Source organism: Crinia signifera, chromosome 4, assembly GCF_055691185.1.
Source record: "Crinia signifera chromosome 4, ASM5569118v1, whole genome shotgun sequence".
Taxonomy (NCBI): domain Eukaryota; kingdom Metazoa; phylum Chordata; class Amphibia; order Anura; family Myobatrachidae; genus Crinia; species Crinia signifera.
In genome coordinates this window covers 238,047,319-238,064,197 of record NC_139220.1, presented here as the reverse complement: position 1 = coordinate 238,064,197, position 16,879 = coordinate 238,047,319, and the positions used below count along the sequence as shown (strand labels likewise).

General features: G+C 41.7%; 1 protein-coding gene across 4 annotated transcripts in view; it reads left to right on the top strand.

Annotated features, from left to right (window-relative positions):
* TP53BP1 (tumor protein p53 binding protein 1) overlaps positions 1 to 16,879 on the top strand; it is a 94,255-nt gene that overhangs the window by 57,822 nt on the left and 19,554 nt on the right. For all 4 annotated transcript variants that reach the window (XM_083184072.1, XM_083184074.1, XM_083184073.1 and 1 more), the window contains 10 exons: positions 190 to 2,146; positions 4,387 to 4,506; positions 5,301 to 5,537; positions 6,319 to 6,370; positions 7,012 to 7,104; positions 10,725 to 11,229; positions 11,497 to 11,652; positions 12,354 to 12,643; positions 12,859 to 13,038; positions 13,861 to 14,285. In XM_083184072.1, the coding sequence (XP_083040198.1) occupies positions 190 to 2,146; positions 4,387 to 4,506; positions 5,301 to 5,537; positions 6,319 to 6,370; positions 7,012 to 7,104; positions 10,725 to 11,229; positions 11,497 to 11,652; positions 12,354 to 12,643; positions 12,859 to 13,038; positions 13,861 to 14,285 (4,015 nt within the window). The remainder of the gene's footprint in view (positions 1 to 189; positions 2,147 to 4,386; positions 4,507 to 5,300; positions 5,538 to 6,318; positions 6,371 to 7,011; positions 7,105 to 10,724; positions 11,230 to 11,496; positions 11,653 to 12,353; positions 12,644 to 12,858; positions 13,039 to 13,860; positions 14,286 to 16,879) is intronic.

The following is a 16,879-nucleotide window of genomic DNA, read 5'->3' as shown; positions in this document are numbered from 1 at the left end:
GGCGACTTGTGGGACCGTGCATTGCCATCGCTGTGGTGCCCACACATGGAGCGATCTGTGCTTAATTTGTAAGTGATCTAGTCAGATCGCTTAGAAATAGGACTACGATCCCTCCGTGTGCATGCTGCATTACGGAAGTAAAAGTGTGTATAGAATGTTAAAAATAAACTGCCTCATCTTTTTTAACAGGATGTTTTTATACCAACCCCAAGCCTAGAGGATTCTCTTACCAGCGAAGGTGAACAATCACAATTCCCAAAGAATACAGAAAGCCCAAAAGCTCCAGATCTAAAGCCTGAAATCCCTGAATTTGATTCAAGACTTTCCCATGAAGATGCAGGAGATGAATGTAATTTACTGTTATCCACAAGTGAGGCTAGTGAACTTATGGAAACAGACTGTGCACCCACAAGGGATGACCATAGATCTTCTATGGTTACGAAGGATTGTCCTCCATCATTAGATCCCTTGGAAGAAAATCGTTCTATGATATCTAAGCAGTCCATGACACTAGTTCATGAAGATTCGCCTACTAATTCTGAAAGCTCTGCAGCAATTTGTGAGAAAATGGTTGATAGAAAAGTCAATGACGATGTTGATTGTAGTAAATTTACCAATGATTCTGGAAGCCAGGCACTCTTGGAATCATCCTTAAATTCAGAAGCTTCACTTAGTATTTTAGACCAAGAGGTACCTGAACACAAGATAAATCTAGCTGTTGAAAGTCTGTCTGATGTTGACGAAATTCCTGAAACTCCATGTAATAGAGACACAGAAGATGACCAGTTAGCAGAAGAAGAGCCTAAAAGAGAGGAGAGCAATCTCAATCTTGCTCTGTCCGAGACACAGACTCCGTGTCTGGGTGTTGGAGGTGAAGAACAATTAAAGACGGATGGTGAAGCAATGGAAGTAGACCCGAGCACCACTTCTCAAGTTAATTTTTTAAAGCCTAATAATGAGGAAATGGAGGAGCAGCAAGAATGTATACCAGAAAACAAACCTGATAATACAAAGCACACAGAGTCTATGCCTTCTAAAACACTCCCATTATCCCATGTTCCTGCGCAATGTGAAACCACTGAATGTAACAAGTCTCAATCGGGAGCAGTTGAAGTTGAGGTTGATCACTCTAGTGCTGGTCAAGGGTCTGGAGATGAGCAAATAGCTAATTTTGTATTAGTGAAACCAAAGCAGATCTGCGAAATGGGCAACCTGCAAACTCAAGTGAAAGAAAAGTCAGACTATATTGTACCTGAAGCAAGTGATTGTAATAATGCCGTAAAGCCTCCATCTCCTCCGCAACAGATTCCAAGCCACCTAGCACTTGATGCTGATTTGCCGGTAGCCCCAAAGGAAAGTCAAGTGCACTGTGAAAAAGATGGAAGTGCAGAGAAAACTAAATGCGAGATGATGCACCAGGCTGAACATGTAAAATTGGTTGACCAAGGGTTGCAGGAGAAGGGATCACAGCAATGTGACCGTCAAGGCGATTCAGCGGATATCCTTTCCAAGGAGCCATTAGCCAAGCAATATCCGGTGCCTCTTGAAAAGAAAGAATGTACTGTAAATACCTTTAAAAAAAATTTGAGCCCCACTCCAAATATATCTGTATGTGTGACAGAACATAGATCACAGGACACGAAAAATGGTGGTGGTGATCGGCAAGAAGTTAAAGCATTAAGTACAATACACACAAGTGAACAGTTGAACCTTTCGGTAGTAGAATGCACTGAAAATATGTCAGAAGATGGAAGTCAGCAGCAGACCCTTTTTCCCAAAGACGTTCCTGACTCTGGACAAAGGAGAGATCCAGCTCCTCCCGCATCAGCCGTGAATGTATCTAAAAGTGAAATAGAACATCCAAATGAGGCTTCACAAACCAGAAAAGAAGTTCCTGGCGATATAAAAGAGAGAAAGCCACAGCGCCCAGAGAACATCACTTCTAGTAATGATCATCTGAGAGCTTTAGAGGGAAAACCTGAAACGATATCTCCTCAAAATGAAGATCTACAAACTCCTGTAGTCTATAAATGTACAGTGGATACATCCATTGGTGCATGCGAGGATGAGGCACATGGAGCAGAGTCAGAATTGCAGGAGAAAACTGCAGAACAGTCCACGCGTAGCCTATGTGAAAGCTCCAGTGGTAAGTGTATGTCGGGTAGTTATAATTATGCACTAAAGTGAGTTTGAATTCTCCACAACAGCCATGAAGTTATCACCTGTAATGGTCGTATGAAGGCACTTTAAGACCAGTAACATCAGTTTTCCCTCCCACCCCATAGAGGTTTGCACAAAAAAGCACAGGGAAATTGCTAATGTTTAATGCTTTTTAAAACAAAATAAATATGCACCTTTTAGATTATCCCATTCCCCCATGGGTAGTTGGGTTGATGGTAGTTGGGGTAGAACAGATAATATTAGTTGATCAGAAGTAGAGAAATTTATAGAGACAAAATAAAGCATCAGCAGGAAGAGGTCAGTAGGTGCAATGACATTAAAAATGGTTTCTCATCAAGACGTTTACATGACCGAATTAGCGATATGATTCATCGCTAGCACAGCTGGGCAGATAGCAGTCAGCATGTTACTGAGCTGGGGGCCTGGAGAGTAATGCCGGCCACCCATAGCTGCTGCTATATAGTTCAAATCGAAAATGACACTGACACAGAACCGAACCGTGTGTACACAGCATCAGCAAGATTGCTCAGCACACTGTGATGTGCCAGCGCTCTGTGCTGAGTGATCTGTCAGGGCCAGTGTTTGCCGCTGACAACACTGGCCCAAGACCCTGGCGATTAACTATATTTATCCAGCATGCTAGATATTAGTCACTGGGCAATAGCAACACGCGGGGCCACGCATCGCTATAACTATGCCCCCCTACACACACGTAGGGACATTTTCTAAGCGATCTAAGGCAGGATGCTCTATCACAAAAATGCATTATCTGGGCTTTCATAGCATTTTCATATGCACGAAAACCCGCACGCCGGGTTACTGCAAAAGCTGGCAATACCCCTCAGAAGCCAATGGGCTATTTTTGGGACCCCCGTTGCCTTGCATTGCCCGCACCTCTCCCCCTCACCTGGTGTTCGGGCAGCCCCCTGCTGTGCTGCCCGGACCAGTGACCTCTTACTCCCTAGCCACCGTACTTCCCCTTCTGGGTGCAAGGAGGAGGAGCCAGTGGAATGCCTGTGAGCAGCCGAGCACAGGAGGAGTGGGAGAGCCGCTGTGGACCCACTGTCACATTGGAGGCTGCTTCGCAAAGGGCAGCTCTTAATGCAAGAACTGTCCTTTGCGATAATAATCGCATATCTCGGTGCATATGTGACTATTATAGATGCGGTAGCTGGTGATGTGCGGCAAAATGGGGCGGCGGCTGTAACTTTTAAAGCTTAGAAAATGCCCCTAAATATCTACGTGTGTAGGCCCCATAACTTGTCAACATATATTCTTGTCAACAATTTTGACTTGTATTTTAACCTTGCATAAATTGCAACTAATAAAATGCTTTTATCTTTTTTATCTTTATTTATAATGTCCACTTTACATTAATCTTTAATTGTCCCCAGGATCATCGTTCTTATTATTGATTTCCGCCTTGGCACCAATTTTCTATGACTGGCTTCAATTTATATAACAAATGACTGTCCATTCTGTAGATGACAAAGTCGCAATGCTTGCTGTTATCAGCAAATAGACCAGAAAACTAGAAGTGTGCATGAGAAATGTGTGAATAACCATATTTAATTGTGTTGATGAAATGCATTATCTACTCCAATTAGTCACACACAGATATACAAGTTTGCATATCAAATTACACAGCACGGTCTCCTGGTGCGTACTAGTCGCATTGCAGGGCAGATGCCTTTCTGGCCCATCATATGCCCAAATCCAGCGGAGTAACATGGGACCTGGCTGTTTGTGTGACTGAAGCAATGATGTATGAGGACACGTCTGTAGGTTATAGACACAATTCACTTTGTTTCTGCAAGACTTTCATGATCTTATCCCTTTGTTTGGTTCATGTGTATGATCATCCCAATCTACAGTGTAAGATACATGGGTGTATGGTACTGATTAATGTGTTGTGTTACAAACTCCATAGAGAGCCACAGTAAGCTTGCAGAAGACTTAAGTGAATAAATGAGGGGAAGTTGCAAGGGGATATGGTCATTAGGTTGACCCTATTTAGATCGACCACTGAAGGTCGACTGGAAAAACTCAGGTCGACCTAATAATTGTGTCAACCTTCCGTGGTCAACCCAGAGCATGTAGACCTAATATGGGGCCACCCAATGACCGATACCCGTCGCAAGGTTCTTGTGTGACTGAATTGAGCACATAGGATACAGTTGCCCATTTTTCTTTTTTATTGGCCAGAAACACCATTCCATTTTACTCTGCCAAAGGAAGGAGATCTAATCCGGCCAATGTCCACTGTTACACCACCCATGATTGGCCAGTTGAAACGAGGGCCACGAAGACACAGTACACCAATTGGTGAGTTTATTTGACAGGTCTGCAGTAGTGTTGGCCGGTTTACCATAACCATATCTGCTCCTGGTGCTGTGGGAAGATGGAGATTTCCAATATTGGGTTGATTTCTGTACATTTAATAGCATTGCTGGGTTAGAACCAAGGGTTGAATACTGAGCTATCTGATAACTGACTACATTAGGGATAAGTCTCACTACTTAGCATGATGATGAATGCAGGATCTACAGCAGCAAGTACACTATATAGACAAAAGTGATTGGACACCATCGCACAATGGTATGCTCCTGCATATTGGCGCACCAGTAGCATTTTAGGTAGCATGGTAAAACATACCGCCTGCTGTTGTACAGGAACTTGTGGGAAGTTTGTTAAGAAGGGTGCCTGTAGTAATCCCTCCAAGTGGTGGATCTACAAAGTAGTGGCACTACTAAAACCTTAGTGTAATTTCTGTGTGTGTCCAATCACTTTTGTCTACATAGTGTATACAAAAAGGGGAGGAGCCGTAAAGCGGTCCAAATGGATGGGCCACAGCAAGCTTTTACAGAGTGTGAGGCTTCAGTTCTATGAAACAAATTAACTGCGTTTTTATACAGCGAGTTATATATAATGTACCTGTAAATCTACAGAACCTTTTAAGTGCACCACTAAGTTCAATCTGCATCACTTCAGCTGCATGTACTTTTTTTATATGCAGAAAAGGGCATCCTAAAATAACCCCCCCCCCCCCCCCCCCAAAAAAAAAATAATAATAAAAAAACCTGTTCTCACTTGATAGTATTGGATTTATACTGTTTCAGAAGTTGGAGGCTGCCCAGACAGCACCCTGGCAACCAGTAATGTCACTGCCGAAAGCACTATGGCAACCAATGATGTAACGGTGGAGAGTGCTATGGTAACAACAGATGTGTCTGAGGACAGCGAGAGGGGAAATTCGGGCTCTGCTTCCGACGCTGATGGGAAATTGTGTCTGAGAATGAAACTTATAACACCTGTGAATGAGGAGAGCGAAGGGGCTCCTCAATTTAACTTGGAAAGTAAGAATACAAAGCCAATTACCATCAGAAGAAAGAATACTGGGGGAACATTCTATATGTGTGTGTGTGAGGAATAACTCTGTATTTCACAGTATAATCAAACTTGCTAACAGCTACAAAGAGTCTCTTCAGTAGGAGTGTGATCTTTGAATAATTTACCTAGTGCTGCAATAAATTCTGTTACACCTGTCCCTGTCCTTATGATATAGGGCCTTGATGGACACTCAGGCTGTTGTTGAACGACACATCCCAGCATGCCCTGCATCAGATTTAGAATGGCCAAAATAGAAAAACTGAAGCAGAGAATGCTGGGATGTGTAGTTTAAAAACATCTGGCGTGTCAAGGTTAGCCATCAAGGATATAGGGCTACCTGACTCTTTAATGGTTGGCGATAATGTGCCCTATATAAACCAATGCTGGTTTCCTACCTAGTCATTCTACAAATTGGCATGATGACTGCACGCAGGCAAATCACATTCATCTAGTCATTCTCTAAAAAGATTTTTGTTTGGGGTCACATCCATGGTAATGTCAAGCAAATTAGCCTACCTCTGTTAATATATTTCTGTGTGCTACAAAATTACAGCATAGAAAATGCATTGAAAAATGATTAATTTTTAGATGCAGGACTTAGCTTCTCTTTAATACACATGTTCATAAGAAATGTGGAATATGTTTGTTGACTCATTTATATGCTATGGATAGTGTCATTGTATTCTAAATGTATTGCTATCCTGTTACAACATGGCTCTTACGTTGTTTTCTATTTTGCGCCTTCAGAACCGGTTGTTGGAGAAAGAGTGAATGGGACGTCTGTTGGTGGTGTCGCCAGGTAACCGTGAATCAGACCAATAGAGTAGGGTGAATGATAGAATGCAGTGAGTCCAGAAAATCATGTCTATACAAAAATGTCCTCTTGATGGGAAGCAAATCCAAGTTTTGCTATATCACCCACAGTCACAAATATTATTCTATGTATTCCTTTTCAGCCATGAAAAGCATAATCCCCCATTTGTAGCCCTTTAGACCTGTGTTGTTGCCTGATTAAGGCACAGTGTTCAGACAAGATAAAAATGGCTGTAATAGTATAGCACGATACTCGCCATCGGACCAAAGTCGCGATATCTGCCTGTTTTTGGACCGGAAAATGATCGGAGATAATAGGACACTGTTCATAATATTGGCGCAAATTCCATTATTTTATTGATCAATTGTCCTGATTACTGTTGGTACAAACAAAAGTTGATCTTGCAGTTACCAAACCAATGTCTGCTCAGGCAAGCAAGGCTTTCCTACCACTACCTTTTTTATTTGCATTGATTTCGGCATACCATCTTTGACCTATGGGTAATAATTCCTTATAGTTAACCTTTCTGTCATTGCTTAAGCTCAAATCTATTTAAGATTATCTTATCAGTTCTTTGGTGGAGCACTGTGTTTAGATATTTCTGATTTATTTATTATTTCCCCTAGTACAGAGAACCCATCTTCTGTGTTTGCACGTGTATGTGAGGTTCGTCGTGAAAGAGAGCTTGAAGCCCACAATGTATCCACTACTCCAGAAAGGTGACGCCATTTTTTTTGTTTTGTTTTTTACATATTTCAATAAATATTTTATGGTATAATCTTCTTTATACACACTTTTATGTAAAATAAGTCTCTGTTCTTTATTGTAAACTAGTAAAGGCCCTTCAAAATGATGGCTTCTACCTCCAATCTCTGTCTTCACAGCTCCCTCTGTCTATATCCAGAAAGTTTAATACCTATCATTTTGGTTTCACTTTCTGTTAAGGATTCATTTGGTCCGTCGGGTAACCTCTAGTGGTCTCTGGCGGTACTTAGCCTTTTATATAGTGATATCTAAAATCTACCTCAGTCACATTTTTTGTGGAGAAAGGGATATTTTAAAGGACTTATGTTTGTCTTAACACCTTTTGAATGTGTTTCTCTAGAAAATATATATTGGGCAGTATTCAATGAGGCTGATTCGCCATGTTCTACGGCGAATGTGTGCTATTTTCATGCTCTAAGGTGAATCTTTTTACTGAAAAAGGGAATCGCCCTATTCAATGTGCAATATTCACTGATGGCGGACAGTGAATGACGGACAATTCACCGTCTGATAGTCGCCGTAATTCGCTGTGGTTTTTCAATGTGATTCGCCGTGAGTGTATTCAATGAGAAGATGGCGAATTGCTTGCTAAGTGATTTTTGCCACATGTCACCATGTAGCAATCGCTATCTTTTTATGGGGAACTGGAATGTGAGCTTTTAAAATAAAGTTTTTTTTTTTTTTTAATTTGGTGTAAAAAAAATCAGGAATTTTATCATGTGAAGGGGCATGCTTTTTTTATTCATGTGCTTACAGCACATGAATATATATTTAATTAAAAAAAATATAGATATATATATATTTTTTTTACACATAACAGCCAGCAGGGGGCCGGGAGCCGCTCATTAGATATTCATATATTCACGATTACATATGCATGATCGGGAGCAGTGCAAGCGGCTACCTACCCGGTCCCCTGCTAACTCTCCCGGGGGGCAGCTTGTGCTGCCTGGGTCCTGGGGAGCCCTCCTATCCCCCCCCCACATACATTCTGGGGCAGGCAGGGAGACTTCCATCTCCCTGCCTGCCACCGGCTCGCCGCAGGGGTTAAGAATCGCCGTCGGGCAGCGAGACCCTGCGGCATTGAATATTGTGACAGCGACCGCTCCAGCCCTCCAGAACACGGCGACTGTGCAGCGAATCCTAAACAGGATTCGCTGCACATCGCGATTGTCATTGAATACTGCCCATTGTATTGCTTACAGTTATTACCTTTTTGTTACAACGCTCCTCCTTTTTGTAGCACATTTTGAATAAATGCAGGAACAATAAAGGATCAAAATAGATCTTCTGATACTTAACATACAGTATATACATTAAATAGGAGTATATTACTCAAATTCATCCCATTTCTATATTCATTTCAAAGTAAATTTAATGATTGATTGAATGCATGTATGGTAAATTGTACACCTTGTGGCTGGATAACATTCAGCCACTGACTTATTATTATCATCATCCTTTTCTATGATGCCACAAACGTTCTGCAGCACCTAACAAAGTACATAAGCAAAAAATAGAACATCAAAAATTGTGACTGAGCACAGGACAGTGCAATACTTACATGGTATGCAAACATTGATAATGAAATATGCAGCAGGGTTGTAGAAAGGTTGGGTGCCATTGTAGAGTGTGGAGAATATAATAGTATATGTAAGATAGTTACTTGCGGCAGACAGGGAGGACCCAGATGGGGTAGACAGCAAGGGACATAGGGTTAGGTAAGCGATGGATGGCTTTTGTGAAGAAGTGGGTGTTGAGAGCCGTTTTGTAGTTAGGTGGAGAGTCGGAGAGGGAGAAAATGCCAGAGGTAGGGATCAACATGGTCAGAATCTTGTATATGGGAGTGCTAGAGAGTAATCAATTGGCAGGATAGGTGGAATTTATTTGTGGAGTGAAGACCACAGGAGTGTTAAGGGAGAGAATGTCAGAGATGTAAATGGGAGATGATTGGCTGAGGGCTGTTTGGGATCTGAGAATAAAGAATTATTTGTTATTTATATAGCATGGCTTCTCCAAACAGTAGCTAAGGAGCTTGAATTGGGTACTGAGGAGGAGCCAGTGTAGGGCTTGAAGGAGATCTAGTACATTTTTATAGGAAGATGAGCCTGGCGACAGCATGGAGGACAAATTGGAGTGAAGAGAGAGAGAGAGGTGGGAGTCAGGAAGGCCAGATAGAAGGAGGCTATAGTAGTCCAATCTGGAGATAACCAGTAAGTGGATTAGGGTATTTCTAGCATTTATGGTTAGAAAGGCTCTGATTCTGGAAATATTTTTGAGATGGAAACTGCAGGATGTAAAAGGTATTCAATGTGTGGCTTAAATGAGGAGGAATATAGGAATACTCCAAGACCGCGCACTGCCTGCTTTCTGGTTCTGTTGTTATTATAAATTGTTAAAGTTCTCTATTGTGTTGCCCATGTAGATCTTAAATTTCCCCTTCTACATAGATTTAAAATGTTGTTCTAAATTGCCGAGTTAATGGCTTGATACTTCATAGAACTGGTCTGGGTTTAAATCCCTTCAGTCATGGGGGCACTGGATGCAATGTGAGGACCCTGGGCATTTTAAAATAAACTATTTAACTCTGACTCCCCCAGAACCCCCCCCCCCATACCATGATTGGCTGCCTCATACATCAAAATAGAGCTACACTTGAATTGCTTTGTTGGGTGCCATCTAGTGGCACTTGGAACACATCACACTTGAATTCCCTTCATAGAGGTGAGGAGCAGCGTTAGCCTTTTATATAGGATACGGATAGAGCACATAAAACGGTTTAGGTTGCAGTAGTAGAAAAATAAATGTCACCTTTATAAAGGATGCCTACCCAGTCATGTTTCTGTACTATGGGGCTGTCTCTCTTGACTACAAATTTGGGGTAATTTGTGCTGACAACAAACTTGAAGACTCTTTCCAAGTCTTTTCATGGGATCTGAGTAGTATAATGTTGCAGGTGCAACAATAATTCACTTGGTGGTTTAATATAAATGTGGATTTATTCAAAGTAAAATGTGTAAAACATAAAATTTAGTGCAATACAATTGATTATTTAATTTATTAAATTAAGTGGTACTATAACTATCAGAAAAAAATAAATTGGATGGATCCAGGGATTTCCTTAATCTAAAACATAATATATTATCACAAACATTAAAAATATGTGCTCCTTTATATAACAGATAAATGCTTTGTTTCAGTAGAATGTATTCTAAACCAAAGTCTCTCCGATCACATTTACAAGGTAAAGTACAACCTGATTTTGGCATGTTAGTAATTGTCGCTTTAAACCAGGGATGGGGAACCTTCGTCCCTCCAGCTGTTGAACTACATATCCCAGCCTTCTACAGTGTTTTGCTAATTGACCATGCTAAAAGTGTTGCAGGCCATATTTGGATGTGTAGTTCTACAACAGCTGGAGAGCCCAAAGGTCCCTGCTGTAAAAATTATAGCCATTCTCAGACAAAATCCTGGATCTCCATCTTCTCGCATCATATTATATTTACCCCTAACTGTTAAATGTACCTGTGCTATGTAAGCTTGCTATCAACAGGGCATTTTTTTTTCTTTGTAGAGGAAACCCATTCCAGTTCTCCAGCAAACAAAAGGCTGCAACATTAGAGGCTTCACAAAATGTAAAAGAATTACATGAGCAGGACATGGACCATCAGTCCACTCAAGAGGAATCTGTAGAGGACTTGTCTTGTGATCAGGAGGAAGAGGCCATGGAAATTGAACATAGCCAGGAGGAAAGTCAAAATCCCGATCCTAAGGAGGGTGAGAGGGATAGCCAGGAGCCCACATCTCCTCTAGCCCCTACCCAGCAACTAAGTAATGAGGAACATTCATTATTGGGATATAGAAACCAGGAAGTCCAAACTGTGAATGTATTTGAGCCTAAATCATTGCTGATGTCCTCCTCAACCCAGACAGATACTGTGTCTAGACCACCACCTATGACAATCAGTGGAGGTGCTGGCCTAGATCACCAAAAAGAAAACAAGCAGAGTGAGCAAGACCAAGAAAAATCTGAAGGGACACCGAAACAGGGAGATGACACTGAATCAATGCACAGTCAGGTAAGGAACGCTCTGGCCCCTGAAACCCTTTTCAGTGATAGTTCTACGCTACATACCTGAGATGTTGAGGTCCTCTTTTCACCTTCTTCTATCGGACCCAGTAATTTTGAGTTCCTCTCATGGTAATGGATGAAAAGTAAGCTGTCTTACTATTCGGCATGGTAGGGCCGTTAAACTTTATACTTTTAAATTTACTTCATGCAAAGATAGAAAATGGAACTAAAACTTCCCCAGAAGACAAAGCTGATGTTTTATTGTGTTTATTAGGGAGAAGATGATTTTGAGCAGCTACCTTGCCCACCTCCTGGCCGTGGTCTTCACCGGCATGTACGCACAATTCGTGAAGTGCGTACTGTGGTCACACGTATTATTACAGATGTTTATTACATGGATGGCGCAGAGGTGAAGCGCAAAGTGGTGGAGGTAAATGGATAACTGTGTGTGTGTGAGCTTTTTATCTATTGTGTATCTAAATAAAATATTAACTTAGGTGGGGAATTTTTTTTCTTTGGGGGTGGGGGGGGGGGGGGTGGGGGAATTAATAATGCAAATAATTGAGCATGTATATTCCACACATACACAATGTGATAATGTTTGTTAAGGGGAGTTTATTTTTGCCATCACAGACTATAGTGCGTTGAATCATGCAGCACTTACAGTATAAGGGGGGTATGCAATGTGCCGCCGCTATTTGGGATGTGGGAAATAGCGGCGGCTCTCTATTCAATGCTGTCATTAACGACAGCATTGATGCGGGATCACGGCAGAACGGGCCCAACTTCAGAAGCTGTTGGGCCTGTTCTGCTGATAACTGCCATGGATTGTCGTTATCCGGGCCGAAGATCGACAATCCACGGCCGTTTTTGCGGCCACGCCCTCTTTGCGCCCATCGGCAGGCGTGACATTTTAATCCCTTCTGTCGTTATGCTGTCGATCTAACCGCAAACGGGCCAGGATCACGGCAGTCGGCGGGGATCGACAGCTGTGATCCCAGATTGCATACCCCCCCTAAGTCTCTTGGTAAGTGAATGAAGCTTTCAGAACAGTTGAACAGATTTGGTAAAGTACAATTAAATGCTTGTAGGTAAATCTCAACTTGTTTATATGTGCTGTGTGTGTTTTAGGAAACTGAGGAGCCAGTTATCGAGTGTCATGAATATGAAAGTGAAGTGTCCCCTTCCAGAACAGTTGTTTCTTCTTTGACCTCTGGAGATCTTGCAGATATTAGTTCCTTTTCTTCAAAAGCTTCAAGCCTTCAGCGCACATCTAGTGGAGCGAGCAGTGGTCTCTCAGCTGGGCAGAGTGGTGGTAGCTCTGATAGAGGGAGGACAACTGCTCTCAAAGGGAAAGCTGGCCATCTTGAAGCTGGAGAGTTTGCTATGCCAAGTGGACGTGGCAATGTAGGAAAACTAAGGTACGTCTACAGCCTTGTGTGTAAAATAACTAAATGCTGAAAATCAAAGCTACGGAAGGTAAGTTAGCTAAAATGCCAGGTTATACATAGGAGTTTTCAGTATTAAGTTTTTACTAAATTCTTGTATAATGGTAAAACCTTAGTAGGAAATGTGGGTGCTAAATATCCACGTCATTGCAAAGCCTGAATGTAAACTCTATTATTTTTTTTTCTAGTCCTAGGAAAGTGGGGGGCCAGCCAGGGTCATCACACCGACCAGGAAGACAAACAGGGGTGCAAGTGAGTGACGATGATGCAGATACATCGCTTGGAAACCGACCAGGGGCCAAAGCGCCTCTTACACCCCGTGGAAGAGGGAGGAGAGGACGTCCACCCTTTCGAGGAACTGGATCAAGGTATCCATATCAAGATGTTGTGGGACTGTTTAGGGGTCTTTTATAAGAATGACTGATATTTGCTAGTTAGTTTTTCTTAAAATTAAAATTTTTTCACTTTATCGGACCTGAAAACAGCCACAACCAGCCAGTCAGCAAATTAATTAAATATCCAAGTTCTTTGAATTTGCTCATTGTTCAGCCATCCTGAAATGTTCTATTATGTGCAGCCTAAAACTGTTAACTGATGTCTTTACTTTTTTAAACATTTTTGTTATTTTATAGCTATTTTTATTGTGTAATGTGCACACTTGTAATTGGTTTTCAAAAAGTTTTTACCTTTGCCCCACTCATTACCTTTGCCCCAGCTGATTATGCGGGCTAGGAAATGCCATCAACACGCGTGCGTGTGCCAACATCACATGTTCTCTTCAACCCCAGTGCCTACAAAATAGGAGAACCCTTGTTTTAAAGAGGGGAGCCCCTTCTTTCAGTTTGTACCTACCATAGAGATAATTGCCTGGAGAAAATATCTGCCAGATCGTCAACAAATGAGACAACTTTGGCACGGTGGTACACTCTGGCTGCAGTGGCACAAAACAGCCCTTTGTGGTGCACCAGTTTTTTTTTTTATCACAATGTGATGCAGTAAAACAGCTGTGTGTGACAGGCTTTTTCAGACAAAGTTTGTTTTTGTTTCGTATACAGTATGTATGTATGTATGAGCCATATATGGTTTCCTTCAGCTTTTAATCTTTCATGTTTGTTTTAACATGTATTGCCTTAATTGTAAAGCTGGTAATTTATATGCACAAAGTTGTACATGGATTATAACATTTCCAGGGAAATCAGCTCAGCAAGCCATGCGCATAGTGACGATTCTACAGCTGCTGCCGTTCCAGATGAAGAACCATTTACACGCATCAACATTTGTCACCCAGAAGCCCGTGACAAGACAAGTCCAGGAACACCATCCATGATTCGCAGTAACTCCCCTGAAATCCCCTATCAAACTCCATCCAAAAATGAAACCCTGGAATCTTCTTCTGGCAGTAGCTTTGTGGGGCTCAGGGTGGTGGCCAAGTGGTCCTCCAATGGATATTTTTATTCCGGCACAATTACTCAAGATGTTGGCGGAGGCAAATACAAGCTGCTGTTTGATGATGGCTATGAATGTGATGTTCTAGGAAAAGACATTTTATTATGCGATCCTATTCCTTTGGACACAGAGGTGACGGCCCTTTCTGAAGATGAATATTTCAGTGCAGGTATGTACTAGCCTACAGGCATGGTTATTTATGTTCATAAATAGAACCTAACTGCTCTTTCATTCAATTTGGAGAACACTGGCATCCATGGGATGTACAGGGTGCTGTCAGGAGCTGGGAAATCAATGTAAACTTGTTTGCAAGGAAGAACTCTGCTCTGCCTTGCAACAGCCCCTAAGAAGCTAGTAAGATTCATTTTAAAATGATGTTCCCATGGAATTGTGAGTTCTCATGATTTAGTACCCCCCCCCCCCCCCTCCCCTTCATTTTTAAAATTTAGTTTATTGTTTTAAGAGATCTCCTGGTGAAATCTGTTGAGGGGAGGCAGACGCGCATGCTCACGGCACCCTGACCCTCACAATCCTCCTGTTCTAGACAAGCATGTGTCCTGGTCTCCTCTACTTTGGAGACTTGGCACCTCCGTTTGACTACACTGACCATAATGCACACTGCAAGGTCATCTGACAATGTGTTGGAAGCACTTCCTTTCTTGGCTGCCCTGATTTGTGAGGGGGCACCACTGCCTGCTTAGGTTTGTGGTGAGCCGCGCCCATTTCTAGCTCAGAACCCTTCCTTTTGGTCTGATAATGACTCCTAAAATTTAACCAATATATTATGTCAGGCTGCTTTTGCTGTCTCTAGAGGTTACCACGTGTGCTTTAGTCTTAGGAGCTGATATTCCTATAAATGTACTCAAGATTAGAGCCTTTCTAAAGGTTCTGCTCAAATCTTATCTTAGCCATTTCTTCAGTTCAGAATTTGATTATGCCACTTATTTGACTTGCCAAGGGTAATTCGAAAAGCTTTGGCGATGGTGGAGGCAACCTTTCACTGGGTAGCGAGCATTTCCTTGGAGATTTGCAGCATTCAGCCCTTGTGTAGAAAACTAGGAAGGTGATTATCTCATCGCATGCCATTTAACATGGGGAGTGGTCTCTACACCCATAGGCATTTGATCAACTGGTAGAGCAGTGGGATCTGGCAGAGATATAGTTCTTATGGCCTCTAGCCCTGAACCACAAGGTTCAGCTTTATAGAGCAAGATGTACCCAGAAGGTCAAGGCAGAGAAGGGCCCCACTCATACTAGTGCAAGGGTGGCCAAACTGATCCACAAGATCCCCACTCATACTAGTGCAAGGGTGGCCAAACTGATCCACAAGATCTACCAATGGTCCACTTTCTCCAAATCACCTAGCTGATGCACAGAGGCAGGCATTCAATGTATTTTACATGTCCAAACAGTGGTGCCTTGGGAACCTAATTTGGCTATTTTGCTATTGAAGAAGCTACACTTTCAGCCACAGTGGGCCTGGATTGATAACTTTCTTGTGTAGTTGACCATATTTTATTTTCCATTAAAAGTAGGCTGTATGTATTACATACTAGATTCTCCTTTCAGCTGAAGAAGTGTCTACATTTTATTTAAATAATGTCTCTACACTTTAATGTTCATCAATATGGGCTGGTTTAGCTTTGTTGTGGAAGACATCAAATCTTCTAAGATGCACATAATAGTTTTGGCAAGCAACAAATCAATCAGTGAATGGATGGATCATTGGGCGAGATTTACTAAGCTTGAAAAGTGATAAAATGTAGAGTGATAAACAGCCAGCCAATCAGCTCCTTCCTGTCATTTGTCAAACACAGCCTGTGAAATTGCAGGCAGGAGCTGATTGGCTGGCTGTTTATCACTCTCGATTTTATCACTTTTCAAGCTTAGTACATCTGGCCCATTGTTACTATTCATCAGGCATTTGTGTCAGCATATTGTGTCTCATAATGCCAGATTGATCTTGGTCACTTTACCACCAAGTTCAACCATTTCTGTGTGTCTGTGGCTAGAGATGCCAGTTTTGGGTGAAGGTTATGTTTTCAACTTTGTTTGAGCATACCCTTTCCTTGATACAGACTTTGGAATGGATAAAATAAAACATATTTTTGATACTCCCCATTAAATCCTATTCTCTGAGTTCTTATTAGGGGACTCTGCGCTGCTACCCTCCTTTTTTTTTATTTCACTGTCTCTTTTTACTCAAGTTGAGTGAGGTTCTGTTTTTGAGTTTCTCAAAACCTTATTCATAAGGGGCTGATGGGATATAAAGAGAAAGGTCTAGTTTAGATTGTGCTCCTCACACTGCCTCTCTATATTGTATTGTTGCTAGTGTGCCCCCCAGATTTGATTTCTTACCTAGATAGCTTTAGTTTGCAGATAATTGTTTTGTGTCTTAAGTCATTTGTGGCACAATGCCTGAAATATTGTACATTACACAAAAGTCCTTAGAACGACTAATTCATGTGTGGTCAATAAGGGGTAACATTCACAAAAGTGGAAATGTTTAACATTTATTTACATTTCCTATGTAACCTACAGCTGTCCACATTCATCTAGCCTCCCTGCGTATTAAACATCCCTTCTAATCACACCACGCAAAGGCACAATTTTGTAGCACTGCGTATCTTTTTGTGAGACTTTTTTTCCATTAAATGTGTCTTATACGTAAAATTATGCTTATAGAGCGCACCAGCAGCTTTTGCTGATTAAAATTTGTATACGGAATGCTTATTTTATGTGTGCGACCATGGCATATATAAT